General features: G+C 40.5%; 1 protein-coding gene across 1 annotated transcript in view; it reads right to left on the bottom strand.

The window, feature by feature from the left end:
• LOC138967724 (myelin transcription factor 1-like) overlaps positions 1 to 19,925 on the bottom strand; it is a 56,486-nt gene that overhangs the window by 13,861 nt on the left and 22,700 nt on the right. The window contains exons 6-14 of the mRNA XM_070340380.1: positions 19,129 to 19,204; positions 15,972 to 16,012; positions 15,464 to 15,491; positions 14,826 to 14,888; positions 11,638 to 11,702; positions 9,485 to 9,592; positions 7,073 to 7,829; positions 3,039 to 3,353; positions 7 to 153 (exon numbers count right to left, since the gene is read on the bottom strand). Of these exons, the coding sequence (XP_070196481.1) occupies positions 7 to 153; positions 3,039 to 3,353; positions 7,073 to 7,829; positions 9,485 to 9,592; positions 11,638 to 11,702; positions 14,826 to 14,888; positions 15,464 to 15,491; positions 15,972 to 16,012; positions 19,129 to 19,204 (1,600 nt within the window). The remainder of the gene's footprint in view (positions 1 to 6; positions 154 to 3,038; positions 3,354 to 7,072; positions 7,830 to 9,484; positions 9,593 to 11,637; positions 11,703 to 14,825; positions 14,889 to 15,463; positions 15,492 to 15,971; positions 16,013 to 19,128; positions 19,205 to 19,925) is intronic.

Raw genomic sequence — 19,925 nt, 5'->3', positions numbered from 1 at the left:
CAATACCTGAGCGGTTCCTCCAGATCTTTCTTGTCCCCGTCTCGAAGCATCAGTTTCTTCATTTTGGCGGCACGAGGACATCCGGAGAGACTGCGATGTGAGGCGTAGTTCCCTGTCACATGACCTGTACCGTCGCAGCCTGGTGTGGGGCACCTGCATGGGCCGAGACTAGTCCAATAAGCCAAGCAATTCACATGTTGTCTGCTGAGACTAGTCCAATAAGCCAAGCAATTCACATGTTGTCTGCTGAGACTAGTCCAATAAGCCAAGCAATTCACATGTTGTCTGCTGAGACTAGTCCAATAAGCCAAGCAATTCACATGTTGTCTGCTGAGACTAGTCCAATAAGCCAAGCAATTCACATGTTGTCTGCCATTAAGCAAAGAAATGAATGTGTTACCTATACAGTAGAACCCCCCTTTTAAAGGTCCTTGTCTACATTTTTATACCGAAATCGCCATTTGACCATTAAAATGCAGAGTCTATTATCTACAAATATCAACAATACACCCCCTTTCGATCAGGAAAGACGAAGCCAGTGTAGCCGTTTGAAAATTCATTGTAGTATTCCAGCGTAGTACTCATAGTAGGATATCCTTATTTGGAAAATGCCAAGCGCAAAACTCCTCTCAAATCCTGTGCATTTCGTGCGTTTAAAAAAAAGCGTGGACAGCGCTCCAGTGTCAAACTGTTGCTGCACTTGTTTGGGCGTGGCTACATGACTGTATAAGCATAGTGACATGAATTTGATTGGTCAGTATTTTTAGGCAAAGCACATGTTCTCAGCAAACAGAAAACAAAATATTGGAAGCGTGAGTCACGCTACCCAAAAATAAAATCTTTTTTTACATATATTTTTTTTTCTATAACTTTTTTCCCCATGGTTTATTCATCATCTGACATAACTTTCTAGCGAAATCTGACCATAAGATTATTGGAACAAGAAGGGCAAACGCTCGATCGAGTCACTTTCGCAGTTCTGAATATTATATGAGGCATCAGATGGACAGGAAGAAATTGCTATTCACAACACAATGAGTCACGTTCACATAAAATTTGAGCCCGGTCACTTTTATAGTTTCCGAGAAAAGCCCAACGTTAAGTTGTGTGTTGCCGAACAGAAAAGGCTAGTTATCTCCCTTGTTTTTCTGATAACGTTCGTAAAAGGCTACAGATGTAAATACTTTGATGTAAAGAATAATCCTACAAAGTTTCAATCACATCCGATGAACTTTGTCAAAGATATAAAATGTCTAATTTTTCCTTTGACGCTGACCTGTGACCTTGAAAAAGGTCAAAGGTCAACGAAACCATCGTTAAAGTTTAGAGGTCATTGGAGGTCACGACTAAACAAAATATGAGCCCGATCGCTTTGATAGTTTCCGAGAAAAGTCCAACGTTAAGGTGGTGTCTACGGACGGCCGGCCGGATGGCCGGCCGGCCGGACAGACTAACACTGACCGATTACATAGAGTCACTTTTTCTCAAGTGACTCAAAAAAAGCAAATATGTAGACGACCACCTTTTAAGACCTTCTTTTTTCAGATGTTCTCTTCATAACCTGTGTAAATTTTTCTCCATTTTGAGAACTCTCCTTTTTAAGACCGGATTTTCTCAGATATTTGGAGGTCATAACAAGGGAGTTCCACTGTAATAACTTTCTTCCATGTATCAACACTGTTATGCCACCATTTTTAAGTAGCATAGTTCTAAGTGCCCCAAAATCACACACACAAAAAGACAAGGAAAACTAAGCATCTGTAAACCCTTAAAATGAACATTGGTACACACGAGAAGATGACTCAAGACCTGCTTGAGCCTTTTAGGTTGCAGGCTGAAATAAAACCTAGTCTGTTAAGAGTATTTCTCTTGTCAGTAAGACACAGAAAATGAGTCCTGGACAGTCACGGTTATTCTTGCAATTAATTTTCTTCTAGAATCAATATTTTCTAAAATTCCTTTACAAGCCGATTTTTAGAAGATTGAGATGGGCGGGAAAACAGTGGGTAGGAACAGAAACCATCTGCGGACACACACACACACACACACACACACACACACACACACACACACACACACACACACACACACACACACACACACACACACACAGGGTTTAGCCTGGAAGAAAAAGACAATGGGACATTTGTTCCCCTCAACCAAATTCTGATGGGACATTACAAAGTCAAAGGCAAAACGCGCAAAGCAGGCTAGGTGGTCCGAAAATGGTTTTGTCGAAAGATGCAAAATAGTGCTATTTAGTGCCATATGATGATATGAAAATTTGCCCGTGTATCAGGTTAGTGTGTGTGTGGTGTGTGTGTGGGTCTGTGTTTCGATTGATATCGCTTCTGTTGACCGTTTCCACAGAAGTATTCGCACGAGCACAGATAGTTCGCAGGATTGGTTGAATACTAATTAATTACATTTTGAAAGCCAATCACAGCGAGTTTCACAAACTCGCAAGTTGCTCGGCTTGGGGCGCGCTTTTGCTTAGGTCATTCCGAAGACTGTACTCCCGTTAAAAGTGTGCATGGGGTGGCGCAGTGGAACGTAATCTCAGTGCGCTCTTTGACGCACTGAAGGGAATTTCAATGGGACATTTTGAGATCTTATGCGCCAATGACGCAAGGCGCACTAGTAAATGAAACCCTGCACACACACACACACAACACACACACACAAAACAAAATAGTATATCAGAACAGCGTCTAAAAAGGCTATAAAGAGACTGAACCTAGCGATGTTGAATAGTCTCAACACCCGACTCGACCCAAGCCCGAAAAGATCCCAACAGCACAGTCATCAATCAATCCATTATCAAGCAAGAAAGCATCAAAATCCATCATCCCACAGCACAGTTATCAACCAATCCATTACCAAGCAAGAATGCATCAAAAACCATCATCCCACAGCACAGTTATCAACCAATCCATTACCAAGCAAGAATGCATCAAAAACCATCATCCCACAGCACAGTTATCAACCAATCCATTACCAAGCAAGAATGCATCAAAAACCATCATCTCTGTCCTTACTTCTGCTCCACTTGGTTAGCCTGCACTGTGGCGCGGTCGGCCATGGGGCATCCGGACAGACTGCGGTGAGAGGTGTAGTTGCCTGTGATGTGCCCCGAGCCGTCACAGCCAGGCGTGGGACACTGAATGAGATCACGACCGCGTTGCGAAAGCATGGGGCGACCGTCCAGTGAACATGGGGGACTGGAGCATGGAGATCTGGAGACAGAAAAATAGAACAAATTAATCACAGTAAAGAGGGAGTGAAAAAGAAACCATTGTGAGGATGGTTTGGATAAACTTTGTTTAACACATTTTTTGCCCATTCTTTTGTTAAAATTCCATCACACTTGAACTCCATCAGGAGCATGTTTTCAATGTAGTCTCGTGACTGTAGATTACAACGAAAGTGTGAAGAATTAAGAGTAGTGGTAGTGCACATAATCTGCCTAACCTAATCATCACTCTCCCTCACCGTTCTCCCACTTTCCTTTGAATTGAAAAGGTCCCTTTAAAATGTACTTTTTCTTTCTTTTTTGTCCTTCAGAATCTGTACAAATAAATACATTTAAAAAACCCACATTAAACACAAGCAGAAAACAACAAAAACAATCACCACCACAATTATGAGCCTATTTGACACAAATAACACACTTTTGACTAAACGCAGTACACTGGACCCTCCGGGGCGGGGATGTAGCTCAGTCGGTAGCGCGCTGGATTTGTATCCAGTTGGCCGCTGTCAGTGTGAGTTCGTCCCCACGTTCGGCGAGAGATTTATTTCTCAGAGTCAACTTTGTGTGCAGACTCTCCTCGGTGTCCGAACACCCCCGTGTGTACACGCAAGCACAAGACCAAGTGCGCACGAAAAAGATCCTGTAATCCATGTCAGAGTTCGGTGGGTTATAGAAACACGAAAATACCCAGCATGCTTCCTCCGAAAGCGGCGTATGGCTGCCTAAATGGCGGGGTAAAAACGGTCATACACGTAAAAGCCGTGGGAGTTTCAGCCCATGAACGAACAAACAAACTGGACCCTCCTTTTTAAAAACCCTGATTTAAGAGTTTCCCCTTTTAAGGCCTTGCCTTTTCAGGTTTTCTGTTCATAACCTTTGCAAGTCGGACTCCATTTTAAGACTGCCTTCTTTCCAAGACCCGATTTTCTCAGACTTTTTGGGGCTCTTAACCCCTTTGGCGCCAGCCATTCTCAAATGCTGCATCTCCCAGCGCCGGGTTTTTTTGCAGCTGCAGTGCTGCGCATCAGTCACTAACTACATTAAAATGCTCATAACTTCCTTATTTCTTAACCAATTCTCTTACTGTTTTTTGGCAAATTGTAGGAAATTGATTCAAGTTTTTATGTGTCTGGTTTGATTTTTACTTTGAAATTGTTTAATTAAAAAAAAAGAAGATTATTATGTCACAAATTAAAAAATACATAACAAGTCACGTGTACTCGTCGCATTTATGGGACATCGGCGCCGAAAGGGTTAAAAGGGGGGTTCCACTGTATGTTAAAGGCAAACCACATTCTTAAAGGCACACTCCTTCTCGTGTAAACAGTCCTGCTCACCACCTCAGATCTGGTCAGGCAAGTTTTACATGGAGTAAGACCATCCCTCTACTTGGTCACATACCAAAAATTAACAGCCTTCGTGCACAGTGGGACTTTTGTGATGAATTAATTTATTAAAAACCACTCATTGCATTTACAAAATTATTTCATGAAAAATTCCCACTGTGCAGATAGAGAACCCAGGCTGTTCATTTTTGGTATATGACCAAGTCTAGCCAGATCTGACACTGTGAGGTGAACTGTTTTCGCGAGAAGGAGTCTGCCTTTAAAGATACCAACCTGAGTGTGCTCTTGCTGAAAAAAAGCTTGTCATTGTGCATCTGAGACTTTGATGACAGTAAACAATCCGCTCTGAGCCTTCAAATACCAGTTATTTCAGCAACTTTGTCCACGTGACTGTCAGCTCTATCAAACCATTTTTAACAACTGTTCACCCTATTGCTGGTGTGTTTTTGTTTTGTATTTTTCTCCTGAATGATGTTTTAGTTTCCTTTTCCATTTCTTAATCCCTACAAAAGATTTAGCAAAATATATTTCTCTCTTTGCAATGCCTACAAACACAAAAACATAAGATGTAACACAACGACAAAACAAAGAAATGGGATGAGGAAGAAGACGCAAGAGTAGCATTTATGACTTTTTACACATCTGTGCAACGCAGTGTATTTTACAGAGACTCTTATTAATGGATTGACTTTAAGGTCTGTTTAGACTTTATCCAAAATCCATCATGGTGTTGCTTAGCAAAGCAGACATTTACAATAATTTTCAAAAAAGATTACATAAAAAGGCCCCAACCAGCAAGTCCCCTTCCTAAAACTTGAGCCGTATATTGCCATACAAAGTCAAAAGTAACGTTGCTTAAAATGTGTCAACAGCTGCTGGTGATACACAAAAAGACGGACACACACTCACAGACAGAACAAAAAATGAAAAAAAGAAACACGGAAACCAAATTGCAAAATGACAAAACAGTGATGGACAAGTTACTTTTAATGTAAAGAGCACAGAAAACATCACATCTGGGTGGGTAGTTTCAACCACAAATAAAACACATTCAATTTCAACATCAAAATGTACAAGTAGAAGGTGTCAGATCAATGACAATAGGCATTTAAAAAAAAAAAAGACTGCTAAATAAGTATGACGATGTCCGGCAACATCAAGACGGATATTAACGCTAACACCAATTCCCAACCTGGGGTTTAAAACGTCCAAAACCTTGCACATTAACTACGGTGACAACAGTCAAAATATATAAGCTACACTAAAGTAGATTGTAGAGTTCCGCTTTTGTCTTTAAAAAAAATAGTGCATATGGACACTAACTGAGATTAAAAAGAAAAAGAACACTAAATGTTTACAAAAATCTCCTTTCTTCTATCCACTTCAAAACGGTAAAAAATGAAAACACATAGCTACAACTAACACGGTAAAAAGAATTTCAAAAGTGGCTGATATTGCAAAATGTTAATATATTGCAGATATACCACAAGAACGATTCAAGAATGAATTTAGAAATTCTCCTTTAAATTTCATTGCTGCTAATGCTATATATTTCATTCATATAAAAAAAAAAATCAATCAAAGATAAAAGGAAATCAAACCATATCACTCTTAATTCTTACCGCTTCAAAAACCTTTCTCATTAACAAATGGTTCTTCTCCTCTGAACAATTCTTAAATGCACTAAAAAGTCACCAACAGATATGTTCAATTGCTTGACAACTAACACGTTACCAACCCATGGCCTGCTGTGAGCTGACCTCATTCTTATCAATGCGTCAGTTACTGTTGTCCATAATGTTAACTTTATTATTACGTGGCCCCAGGTTCTACCAACTTTTCTCAGAGTCAGCATTAAGTCTATTCAGTTTTCTGGAAAGCCAGCCTTCAGTCCTACAAGTTTTGCTGAAAGCCAGCCTCTAATTTAGATCAGATTTGCTGGAAGCAAGCGAATAGTTTTATTAGATTTGCAGAAAGCCAGCATTTAGTCTTTGCAGTTCTTGCTGAAAGCCAGCATTTAGTCTTACCAGTGTTTTGCTGAAATCCAGCATTTAGTCTTACCAGCTTTAGCTGAAAGCCAGCGTTTAATGTTACCAGTATTTTGCTGAAAACCAGCATTTAGTCTTACCATTGTTTTTCTGAAAGCCAGTGTTTAATGTTACCAGTATTTTGCTGAAAACCAGCATTTAGTCTTACCATTGTTTTTCTGAAAGCCAGCGTTTAATGTACCAGTATTTTGCTGAAAACCAGCATTTAGTCTTACCATTGTTTTTCTGAAAGCCAACGTTTATTTGCACCAACAAGACCACACCTACCCACTGTCATATCCCGTTAGATCAGTTCTTGCTTAAAGTGTCTTGTCACACACAGTTCACAGTGTCATCTCACTGCCTTACCAGTTTTTGCAGGACCCCATTTCTCTTTGCTGCATTCAAGGCAAAACAAAACGTGACACACACGACACCACACCTACCCGCTGTAGGAGCCCAGGCCGCTGCCGCCACCTGAGGCATCGTAGGGGTACATGTGGGGGCTGGAGGAGGGACCCACGCCCCCGTTCATGAGGGCAGAGTTGGCGGTCAGCGTCTTGCCCAGGGGCTGCGGCACCGTCAGCGCGGCCAGGGAGGGGTTCGGACCCATGGCCACGCAGGAAGGCGGCAGTGAGGTGCCCGTGACGCCCTGGGTGAGAGGGGGCCCCACCCCGATGTGCGGCTGACTCTGGCAGTATGGCTGCACGTGCAGGCCCTGAGGGGGCTGATGCTGCGTTAAGGGCGTGAGACCCCCCTCACCCATCCCCCCACCACCACACACCATGCTGCAACTGCTGGAAGCCGTTGCGGCCGTGACGGCGGTGGGGGGTGCGGGCGAGTACCCTACCCCCATCGCGCTCCCCATTGTGCAAGAGGGGGTTGGGATGTAGCTATATCTGGGTTTGAAATGGGGTCTGCGGCTCAGAATATTTGGCCGATCAGGAGCATCGCGGGCCCTCGGCGGCTTTGGGGCGGTGACGGGCACAGTAGAAGTCTGGCTAGCAGCAGAAGTACTGACAGCGACCGGTGGGGCTGGCTTGGCCGTTTGGGAGGCCGAGGCCTCTACAGTAGAGCGGTTGTACTTCTCTAGCTCCTTGGCCAAGTTGCCACGGGGAGTGGGTGTTGGAGTGGCACCCTGGTTTGATTCCTGCAGCTCCAGCTGCTTTGCCAGAATCATGGGGCGAAGAATACGGTCGCTGCCTGCAAGACACATGGAAACAATAACATCATTTTCCATCATTGATAAGTGAATTCATGCTATCAATCTTCCTAGTATCTGATTTCAGAACAGTAAGTGAGAGTTATATGGAATCAGTCACCTGGCACCTTACACAGTAAGGAACAGGGATTTTTAAGCGCTTCTCTGATTCTATTATGACTCCTGTTTGTCCAGGTTTTGTTTTTTGCTCATGCATATGTGTGTGTGTGTGTGTGTGTGTGTGTGTGTGTGTGTGTGTGTGTGTGTGTGTGTGTGTGTGTGTGTGTGTGTGTGTCTGTGTCTGTGTGTGTGTGTGTGTGTGTGTGTGTGTGTGTGTGTGTGTGTGAGTGCATGCGCGTGCACGCGTAAGTGTTTGTTTTACAAAGCGTTTGTGTGCATGTGTGTGTGCAAGCGTAAACTAATATAAATGTGTTTTTGCATGCATAAATGTGTGTGTGAATGTGTGCATGCTTACACTAAAATTCAAGTGAACTGAATTGATTCAGACTTTTACAGCCTTGTGTACAAGGGTCATCTATAGTATACTTTCACAGCTAAAAAAACCATGCGTTCAGTACCCGACTAGCAGCCCACTCTACCAACAAGTGCATCAAAGCTGTATATATATATATATCTACATATTTTTACTGTGAACAAGATGCACAACAATGTGAAATACAGGAGTAAACTTCCAAAGAGGGGGTTGGGTGTGAGTGGGGGCATTTTACAGCGTCTGACAGTTAATGGTAGAAGTCATGGATTAGTAATGATCACTCAAGGTCATTATTTTCATAAACTGATATGCATGTCATTTAAGTCAACAATAGCATTCAAGCCAACAAAGCGTCATGCTTCTTTTCTGATTAAGGTGGTGCTTATCTCGCTTTTAAATCCCTGCACAATTGACCTGAAATGTGCATTTTGGAGTCGGGACTAGCTCATCAGTTTGACAGTTAACAAACTGAAACAGGGAAAGCCAAATGAAACAAAAATCATCAAAGGCACAAACAAAAGAATGATCAAAGCAAAAGTTCAACTCATAAGTTCATGCATATGTACAACACCAATAAATGGTTAGAACAGAAATGTAACTCTGCCACAGCTAAATCAACATAAAGCTTTCACAACACTGAAAATACACAGAAATAAGCTTTCAGAGAAGGTTAATGATCTGAACTTTGACACAGACTAACATATCTTTTGAATTATAAATACTCACGCTTTCTTACATTTTTGTTCTTATTCTCTTGCCCTTAACTGCTTTCTTTCTTCCTGTATCGTCCAAATTCTTCTTGTAGCTGTTATAATGATAACCTTCTTCCATCAGTCATTTTTGTGAAATCTTTAATCTGCCACTTAGAGCCCCAAAGCCATGCCTAAAAACTGGAGGAGCAAAAAATGTGGAACTGATCACAGACACTGTCCCAAACAGTTAAGTTTCGTGAAAGTGAATCTGAAGCATTTCTGTCTAACAGAAGAACAAGCAATTTTACCAGTACTGACTCAAACATAACAGTTTAGTGATCGGGCTGATAGTGAATCAGAGGGGTTGCACGTTTGGACAGAAGAGGCAGGCATTTTTACAGTGTTAACCGAAACATGATAGTTTGATGAGTTGAGATAGAAGAAGCAGGCATTAATTCTGACAAGTACTGACCCTGCAACATGTCTTTAGCGGCCAGTCTAATGAGCTCGGCCTCTGTGCAGGTGGAAAGGACGGCTTTACTCGGGTCATCCGACTTGGGCAAAACAACTAGGTGGAGGCCTGACACCGAAAAAACACAAGAAAAAAACAATTGTCCATCAAATCAGGAACCAAACGCTCACGCAAAAAATAAAAGAACTGCCATGCAAAAGAAAAGTTTTCAACAGTCAAACTTGTTTGAGAGTTTGTTTTACGTTTGTTTCTTTAAAAAGTCAAATACTGTACTTTCAGTTTTAGATTTTGTTACGAAAGCCAAATACTGTCAGTTTTAATTCTTGTCAAGACATCACCTGATAGGAATCCATTGTCAGTGATAAAGCCTACCATTTTTCCTGCCAATAACATATTCCCACAAACGAAGTAAAATTGAACTTATCAAATGTCACTATTTACTTTTCTTGGTGAACATATCAAACCCTAACTGTGGCTAAGGGTGAAGTTTTCTCTGAAGTAGCCCACTACAGTGGTCCCTGCCAGGAAAGGACACCCTTCTGACACGCCAAAAGCGTCCCTTAATTGCAAGTGACTTTTCATGAATGCTATCTTTTGATCAACAGAAGGTGTCCTTCACTGTGAGCTGTCCTTCCATAGGAGGGGCCTCACATTCCAGGTACAACTGCAGGTAGAAACCGTATCATGGTGTATGTGCTTGTTGAAAAGGTGACGTATCTTCAAAAAGAAGAACATACAGAGGGTGGGGTTTGTCAGATACTTCTACAGAACAAGAGGAGGAGGGGGGGGGGGGGGTGTCCAAAAACGTTGAAAGCTGAAAAGGGTGGAGGAGCCTCTTTTGTTTTGACGGGTGGGGGGAGGACTATTGCTTTTTCCGATCCGAAAGACAAGAGAAAATCATCCCATTATTATCCAAAGGAACATTGAGGGGTGTGAGTAGCTGAGCAAGAAGGGGGGACCTTCACTGCAACACCTTATTCCAAACAACAGGAGGCAGAGGGACCAGCCCCAGTGTCAAGAGACAGGTAAGAGAGTAACACAAAAGTCTGCGTCCCAGTATTCTTCATGGGATGGGGAAATCAAGAGGGCTTTGCAAACATTTCCTGGCATTTGAAGTGATAATGCTTTCGTTGGAAGATCGATTTCACCATATTCTTCCTCACGCCTCAAAAGAAAATTGCTTTATTCACAGCTTGTCATAAAGTATCAGAAAAAAAGTATGTTTATGAAGAGATTTGCAATCATTTTTCTCACATGGGATATCATATGCAAACTGTTGACTTTAGAAACGAATTCATAAATAAATAAAAATAAAGCTCAAGCAAGTTTGACTGCATGTAACATGATAATAAGCACTGAAAGAGAACACAAACTTCAGAACAGAGCAACAAAATATAATAGTCAGATTAAGATGGCAACAAAACATTGTTTTAAGACGACAACAAAACCAAAATAGAAGACGGCAACATAAATTACTTCAAGATGGCAACATAAAATGTTCAAAAAACAGGAAGAAACACTGCTATAACTGCAACAAAACCAAAATGTTTTTAGACAGCAACTATACACAAATAATGACAGAAACAAACAAAAATTAAAAACTGCCAACAAGGACAATGTGTGAGCTAGATGACAAGTAATATAGTGGAACGTTGACCTTATTTTCTCAGATTTTTGGGGTTGTTTAAAGGGGGAAAAAAAAACCAGGTCTTAAAAAAGAGGTAGTCTTAAAATAGACGTGAATTTACAGAGGTTATGCACAGAAAATCTGAGAAAGAAATACCTTGAAAGGAGGCAATCCAGGGGTCTTACAAGGGATCTGCTTTGTCATTAACTCTAATTTTTTTTTTTTAAATTTAATGTAATTTTGAAACAGAAATGGGTCTTACAAATCTGATGCAAATGCTATACAACTCAAAACTGTTCAGGCAAAAACTGAACTGCACACAATTTGCTTGAGCAAAAATTTCCTTTCCAACATATTCTTTCGAATCTTGAACACAAATGAAAAAGACATGAACTGAAAAAGTTCCACAGACTCAATAAAACCACAGAAACTTGAGAACCACCACAAGAAGACACAGACTGGACAGATGAAAGAAATAACCGACACGCATGCAGAAAAAGAGAAACAAGAATGGGTCACAACTCACCAGACTTCTTTTGTGCTGCCTGCGACATCATTTTGCCCATAGCCGCCAAGGGACACCCTGAGAGGCTGAAACAAGACATGTCTCTAATGAATACAAGCTGAGAGTTTCTTTTATTACCTAAGTACGTCTCAATTTTCTGTTCTTTATCTGTTTTACAAAATTATAAAATAATTACATTTCAAAAAATGGCTCAAATGAACATAAGATCATTTGATGTGATGAGATTTTTCTTATCATCAAAGTGTGTCTAAATTTCCGTTGTCTATTTCTGTTTTGTTAGTGCATTGCTTTGCTTGTCTTGCTTATGGGTATGGCCTGCCAATGTGCGTGTCTGTCTATGCCCATGCCATAGCTGTTCCTGTGTGTTACTTGTTCCAGGGGTGGTGGCACTGACTTCAGTGTTTTACATGAGCTGAAAAGACTTAGTTTGCACAGCGATATGGCTAAAATGCTCACAGCGCTTGAAAAATACAAAATGTTACAATGAGCGTGACCACTGTCGTTCCCTCTGACTTAGCTTCAAATCAAAGGCACAGTCCTTCCTGGATAAACAATTAAGCTCACCATCTAAAATTTGGTCAGGCTTTTACAAGGAATAAGGCCATCTCTCAACTTGGACACATACCAAAAATCGCTAGCATGGATGCTTTGTGTGCAGAGTTAGAATTTTTTTATGAATGACTTTCTCCAAAGCCATCAGTGTCAATCTGCGTAATCAATTCATCATAAAATTACAACGCTGCACAGGAAGCAGTCAGGCTGTTAATTTCGAGGTAAGTGTACAAGCCAAGGGATGGTCTTATGGCTGGCTAGGTCACACACATAAGTTTACATAAGGCCAACAAAACAAAATAGTCTGTTTACGGTAACATAGGCCAAAAAAATAGGGTCGGTAGGCCGGGATTTTTTTTCTTTTCCCTCCCAAAAACCATATTTTTAAGTTATTTTGCCAAAAAACTAAGATTCCCTCCCCCCCCCCCCCCCCCCCCCCCCCCCAAACGCCCAAAAAAGTCTAGGGTCGCGCGAAAAAAATAGGGTCGGTCGGGATACCGTAAACAGACTATTTTTGTGTGTGGCCTAATTGATTACACAACTTTGTCACTACCATTAGTTCCCTTATCTTCAAGCCAGCAGCTTCCTCCTACTACTGTGACTGGTCCATTTGCCAGTTTCATTCTCTTTGTACAGTCATACCGGTCTATAACGACCATCCAAGGAACAGACCAAAGTGGTCATTAAACTGGTTAAGTGTACAGTGTGAGTGTTAGTGTTAGTGGTTATCGGTACTTTTTTATGTGGTGACGTCAGCGTTTTGTGCGCAGTTCAAAGGTTATGGGTCAAAGTTTACGTTTGCTCCCTTTGATCTGCTAACGAGCGGTGGTTAAATCGACAGAAATAACGAGCTCTGAATGTTATGTGAAAACTCAGCGAACGCATGTTTATTCATACATTTCTTTATAACCAGTATGTTACTGAACAACTTAATGCTACAAATGTCAGTTTCATGTGTGATTTATTCCAGGTTGAATGCACTAAATTCTCAGCCAAAGAAATGAATCGGAATGAGTGAATCTGCAGACAGAGAAAGTCATGCACGCAAACACTTCTCTTCCAGCAAATTCTCTTTCTGAAAATTCTGTACACGTCGAACGTTCTGCATGCGCCTATTCAACAATTAAGTGGTTAAAATGTATCACAGAAACATTAAGATGTATCAATACAAACAACATTGCAATAATCGTTTCTTTTGTTCTTGTTTTCGGCTGTGTCGTCTGCTCCGTGTATGACTTTTCTTCTTTTTCCAACTGAAGAGTCCAGACATGGGACACTACTCTTTCGAATTATTGCAATTATAGTTGTCTTCCCTCCCATCACGTTAACGAAAGTGAAACTAAACGCACGGACCAAGACGCCGTTGTCGGTTTCGTTATGGTAAGCGGAATGCGTAATGATACATAGATTTTTCTTAAGTTAACCACTACTACTACCACTAAAACTGTACACTTAATCTCTCTATTTTAAACAGGTGGTTGTTATGTTCTTTCTTTCTTTATTTGGTGTTTAACGTCGTTTTCAACCACGAAGGGTTATATCGCGACGGGGAAAGGGGGAAGATGGGATAGAGCCACTTGTTAATTGTTTCTTGTTCACAAAAGCACTAATCAAAAAATTGCTCCAGGGGCTTGCAACGTAGTACAATATATGACCTTACTGGGAGAATGCAAGTTTCCAGTACAAAGGACTTAACATTTCTTACATACTGCTTGACTAAAATCTTTACAAACATTGACTATATTCCATACAAGAAACACTTAACAAGGGTAAAAGGAGAAACAGAATCCGTTAGTCGCCTCTTACGACATGCTGGGGAGCATCGGGTAAATTCTTCCCCCTAACCCGCGGGGGGTGTAATGATACATAAATTTTCCTTAAGTTAACCACTACTACTACCACTAAAACTGTACACTTAATCTCTCCATTTTAAACAGGTGGTTGTTATGGAACTAGGCGAATTACATTAAAAAAAAAACCAGTTGTGGGGATCTTTAGGGGTGGTTGTTAAATGTAACTGCAGCTGGTCGTTACCGAGAGGCAGTTGCCAGGGCAGGTTTGACTGCGATGTATCATTTATAATAATAATAATAATAATGGACATTTATTAATCGCCCCTTCTCACAAGAGCTCACGGCGATTTACATATTAATTTCTGCCGTGTGAGATGGAATTTTTTACACAATACATAACGCATTCACATCGACCAGTAAATCTCAAGCCATTACGGCGAATATTTACTTTTTACGGCCTGTTATTCCAAGTCACACGGGTATTTGGTGGACATTCTTTATCTATGCCTGTACAATTTTGCCAGGAAAGACCCTTTTGTCAATCGTGGGATCTTTAACGTGCACACCCCAATGTAGTGTACACGAAGGGACCTCGGTTTTTCGTCTCATCCGAAAGACTAGCACTTGAACCCACCACCTAGGTTAGGAAAGGGGGGGGAGAAAATAGCGGCCTGACCCAGGGTCGAACACGCAACCTCTCGATTCCGAGCGCAAGTGCGTTACCACTCGGCCACCCAGTCCCTACAAGGGAGCATTTATACATGAAGAAACTCAAAGAGCATTCAAGCTAAGGGACAAATGGGTAAATAAAAGGGAGGTATTTTTACTTGAAGGTGTGCTTACCTCCTGTGCGAGCTCCTGTTGTTGTTTATATGACCCTTCCCAAGACATCCCGGAGTGGGGCACCTGTAAATCAATCACAACATTTGGATTTTCTTCCCACTGGATTTCAATTCTCAACAACTTTGTGTAATAACAAAAAAAATATCCCCACACAAACAGACGAGTAATTAAAACACGTAATGCAAAATGTAATTAAAATGGAAATTAATCTAATTATTTTCAGTACACCACCTTCTTACTCTTAGCTCTCCTTAAAAAATTGCAAAATGTCGTTATTTCAGCGACTACTTCAAAGAAAATAAATATGAGTAATTCATTCAAATAAAACAAAGACACAGTCACTGCAAGTAGTGAAAAGGTACATGATTATATACGTGCAATACGAATGTGAAAAATCACCTACACACATAAAGTGAAGTCTGTCACCATTAAATAACCTACGGAAAGTAAGCTACAACACAATAAAAAAAAACCTGGTAGCTAGTGTTATTACACACACACACACACAAACACACTCTCTCTCTCACTCAAAATATAACAACAAAACAACAAATTACAAACAAACAAGCAAAAATTAGCATTAAAGACTGAACAAAGGCACGCCCATTGCTGTCTCAAGTCACTATTTTTGTTGTTACCTCACTGCCTGATCGTGCTGGGCAATCCCTGAAACAGAAGAACAAACAAATCCATCACTGAAAGTAAGCGTCACACTAGAAAAAGACATAATAAGACAGACAACAAAAGAAGCAGAAAATTAAAGACCGACCCACACAAGAATCCCCATATCCCTTACCGACCGTGTATCATCCTATTTCCCCTTTACAGAAGGTAGGATAATGTGGGCGCAAGGTTAAGAAATATATGTTACCAAAAAAAGAAAGAAAATAGACTGACAGAAAAAAAATCTGAAAAAATCTGAAAAATTAATCTACTCCCCTAAATTTAATAAGGTCTGGAAGTCATAGTGTGATAACACACACACACACACACACACAAAAACCATTAGGAAATAAAACACATACAAAATAGACAAGAAAAGAGAATAAAAGAAAAAAAAACAAGGAAAAGAAAGAAAGAAAAGACAAGAAAAAAAAAATCCAAGGCAAATTTAAAAAAATGGAATAAGAAAAAAATTCAACTTACATTCTGCTGGAACCCTATCTTTCCTGGGACACCCAGACAAGCTGAAAAAGAAAACAAAAACTTCCTTCTTAAAGAATTCAACATAACTCAATCAAAGGTTTCAAGATTGGCAGAACAAAACGATGTAAATAAATAATACCACAGCTGACAATTCTACAAGGAACTGAATGGAAGAAAAAATGTACAGCTCAGTACAAAAATGTCTAGCATTGACACTTAAACACAAAATGTTGACTGCAATACAGGGTTGCATTGACTACACTAACCAAGTGTTATGGAGAACTCCCCCGGAATCGGCTTATGGCTGTCTAAATGGCGGTCATACACGTAAGAACCCACTCGCGCGAGTGTTTGTGGGAGTTTCAGCCCATGAACGCAGAAGAAGAAGAATAATAATATGGAGACGCATTTTAGTTTCAATAAGGAGAACTACAAATAAACGAAACAAGAATGAGCAAAAAGCAGTGTCACTCATGCAGACACTCAGATAGCTGTGTTGCCTGTACGGTTGCAGAACATCAGAGACAAACACTGAGAGATGTCCGATGATGGATTATTTAACATTTTAAGGCAAGTATTGGTACTTTCCAGGTACTTTTACACCTGCTCAACAGGGATGTCGTTAGGCGTCGGACATCGGACATTTATCGATGAAAATCCCCAAATGTCCGATTCACATTGCCGCATGTCGGTCAGATGTCCTATCGTTTTAGCCTGAGCGTGGTCATTGTCCGATATGTACTCCATTCCTTCGGACAGCGCGATATTCGTTAATTTTCATTTCAAGATACAAATCTTCTAAAAGACAGAACGCTCTCGTGTTCAGCTGACACTGGAGTTGCCAGTGCGGATCTTTTCTTTTGTCGGGAATTCCCGAACCGTTTGCGGTATGCGCCGTTTGGGTATAACCGTCTATTATAGTGGATTATTTTTAGATCAGTGCATGCTGCAGGAGTACGGGAGACAACTCCAACTGACTAAATTTGTCGTCTGCTTTTGTTTTCGATACGAGACGAAGCACTGAATTATGCCGCAAAAGATCAGCATTAGATCAAACCGATCATTTTGTTTTTCAACTTTTATCCAAATCATGCAGTTTGTAATCAAAGTAAGAGCTCTGAAGTTGTTCATGTTGGTTTCTTTGTTGTGGTTTCTTTGAAACTAAACAAATACAACATTATACACACACTGTGTTGATGTATTTACTATATTATGTGTGTGTTCTACAGCGCGCGCGCGTAGGTGTGTGTGTGTGTGTGTGTGTGTGTGTGTGTGTGCGTGTGTGTGTGGGCACATGACTTTGGAACAATTCCATGGAATGTGTTATAAGCTGTTTGGCGCAAATTCATAATGTCCTATTAGACTTTCTGAAAGCGGTCAAATGTCCTATTGATGCTGAAGAACTCAGGACATTTGTCCTATAGGTATGGATTTGTAGCAACATCCCTGGCTCAACATGGAATATAAGTTGCAGAAAATGTAAGCTATATTCCAAATACAAACTAAAAATCAAATGTAATATACATAGTACCAATGCATTAACCAGGATTTAACAGCATTTCAAAAAAAAAATGTAACCTGATAACAATGGTGTGCTCCTTTAGGCCTAAAAAAAATAAAGGTGTGGTTACGGTAACCCGACCTACCCTATTTTTAGGGGCCGACCCAATAACTTTTTATTGCATTTGTCCAAAAAACAAACAAAAAACCCCAACAAAAAACGAGTGCAGAAAACACAATGAAAGCGAAAGCGCTCGAATCGCACACTTATTTCCCTGTCAAGTAGGTTTAATTTGTACACAGAAAAAAAAAGTTTTAAAAAAAAAGTGATTGCCTACCTTCCTACCCTATTTTTTTGGGCTATGTTACCTTAACCACACCTTTTTTTTTTGGTTGGCCTTATTGCTTCATGGGCAAATGGAACATAAAAAAGGTAAGTTTTTTGAAAATGTATGCAGTTGTTTTCACTCCCATAATACCTCATATAATTTGGTTCTTTCAAATCAATTCCGCGATAACAAATTAATGGGTCAAACTCAACAGACAATACAACAAAATGAAATTTCATGCAAAAAGCACATGTACAGCAACATCTGCAAATTAAACATAATGACTGCATAGTAAGAAAAGCATAACAAGTTTTTAGTAAACATCAACTTTAATTGCTTTTTGCACAACCAATATAAACAGATGAAACTAAAAAATACTAACATTTTGTTTACTTACATGCAGAATTACTAGAAATGAAGATTCACTCAAGAATCAGGTATATATGCTAGATAATTACAAAACAATTACTATAAGTTTGTATAAATGATGCGGGTGTTGGTGTATATGGCTGGATTGAAATGTTTCTTAACCGCAATGTCATCACAAATTCCCAACCTTGGGCAATTAAAGATCCTGTATTCTGTAAGCAGTTGAAACACTGACTCCATCAAGATTTTGTCTGAATCAGATATGACTACTTTTGTACTTTATAAACAAAATATGCAGAAATGAAAGACACACCAAAAACCGAATACATGAAATTGGCAAACAACTTTCTTTGGATTATAACCTCGGCATCTATATATATATATATACGACTTGTGTCTGTCTGTGTGTCTGTGCGCGATGCGCGGCCAAAGTTCTCGATGGATCTGCTTCAAATTTGGTGGGCTTATTCAGAGAGACCCCGGACACAACCTCATCGATGAGATATTTCAACACGTGCTCTCAGCGCGCAGCGCTGAACCGATTTTGGTTTTTCTGTTCATTTCACCATTCCCAGTAACTCTTCCTTATCTTCTCCAGTGTTTTGCGTTTATCTCCCTTCCTTCGTGTGGCGTCAATCCATATTCCCGTTACTACGTTACTATTTTTAGAAGGTCACTGCACGTTACTATTTTTAGAAGGTCTCCAGTGTTTTGCGCGTTTATCTTCTTTCCTTCTTGCGCCGGCGTTGCCGGGTCCCAGGCGCAGCCTGGTATTCGGCTCTACTTCTTCCCGGCGAAGCCGGTACCCGGCGAAGCGGGTAATCATCTAGTTACTCATAAATAAACAACATGGAAGAGAGGGCAGACATTTTAGGGCTTGAGGGGATCTATTGTAAAATTTACAAGATGTGTTTACCTTGGAAGGAATGTATTTATAAACACAATACAGGTACACGCACCTTCTGTGATGTGAATACAGCCCAGTGATGTGTCCCAATCCATCACAGAACGGGGTGGGGCACCTGCCTGAAATATCTGAGAAAAAAAGTCAATTTCATTTCAGTTTTGCTATTTTCAACACTGATGCAATGTTTACGATGGTTGGCTATTCTGTGTCGATTGTGAATGTATGGTGGGGTGGGGGGGTATGATGTAATTTAATGTACGATGATATATTTGGTGTTTGATAGTGTATGATTGTTTGTTAGTTGTAGATTATAGTACGATGTTTGATGTTGTAATGTTTGTGCGTGTGTTATAATGCAATATGTTATGATGTAATGTGTGATGATGTATTCGGTGTTTGATAGTGGATGTATGCTTGTTAGTTGTAGATCTAGTACGATGTTTGAGGCTGTAATGTTTGTGCGGGTGTCATATGTAGCCGTACGAGGGTTCCAGTGTGTGAGTTGTGCATGGCCGGGCGCTAGAGTGCTGCATGAATGAGTAAGTGCATGTGGAGTTGTATGGCTGGGTGAATTGTGGGTTGCGTACGTCCGAGGGGCACATGTAGCCTGTGTGTCTGAAGTAGTGGGTATGTGTGCGTAAGGGTGTGTTGATATTGAACTTCAGTTGTTGCTTTGTAAATGTCTATGTATCAGTGTATTATGTCTTGCCACACACATGCCAAATTTCCTTGTATTGATGAGGACAATAAAATGTCTTGTTCTTGTTCTTGTTCTTGTTCTATTGACTGCATCAGACACGAGGCAAAGAGGCTACGAACACAGGCAAGTCAAGAGATACAAGATTTCAG

This window comes from Littorina saxatilis, linkage group LG5 (genome assembly GCF_037325665.1).
Source record: "Littorina saxatilis isolate snail1 linkage group LG5, US_GU_Lsax_2.0, whole genome shotgun sequence".
Classification (NCBI taxonomy): domain Eukaryota; kingdom Metazoa; phylum Mollusca; class Gastropoda; order Littorinimorpha; family Littorinidae; genus Littorina; species Littorina saxatilis.
The sequence above is the reverse complement of the archived record's forward strand: the minus strand, read 5'-3'. Positions and strand labels throughout refer to the sequence as shown.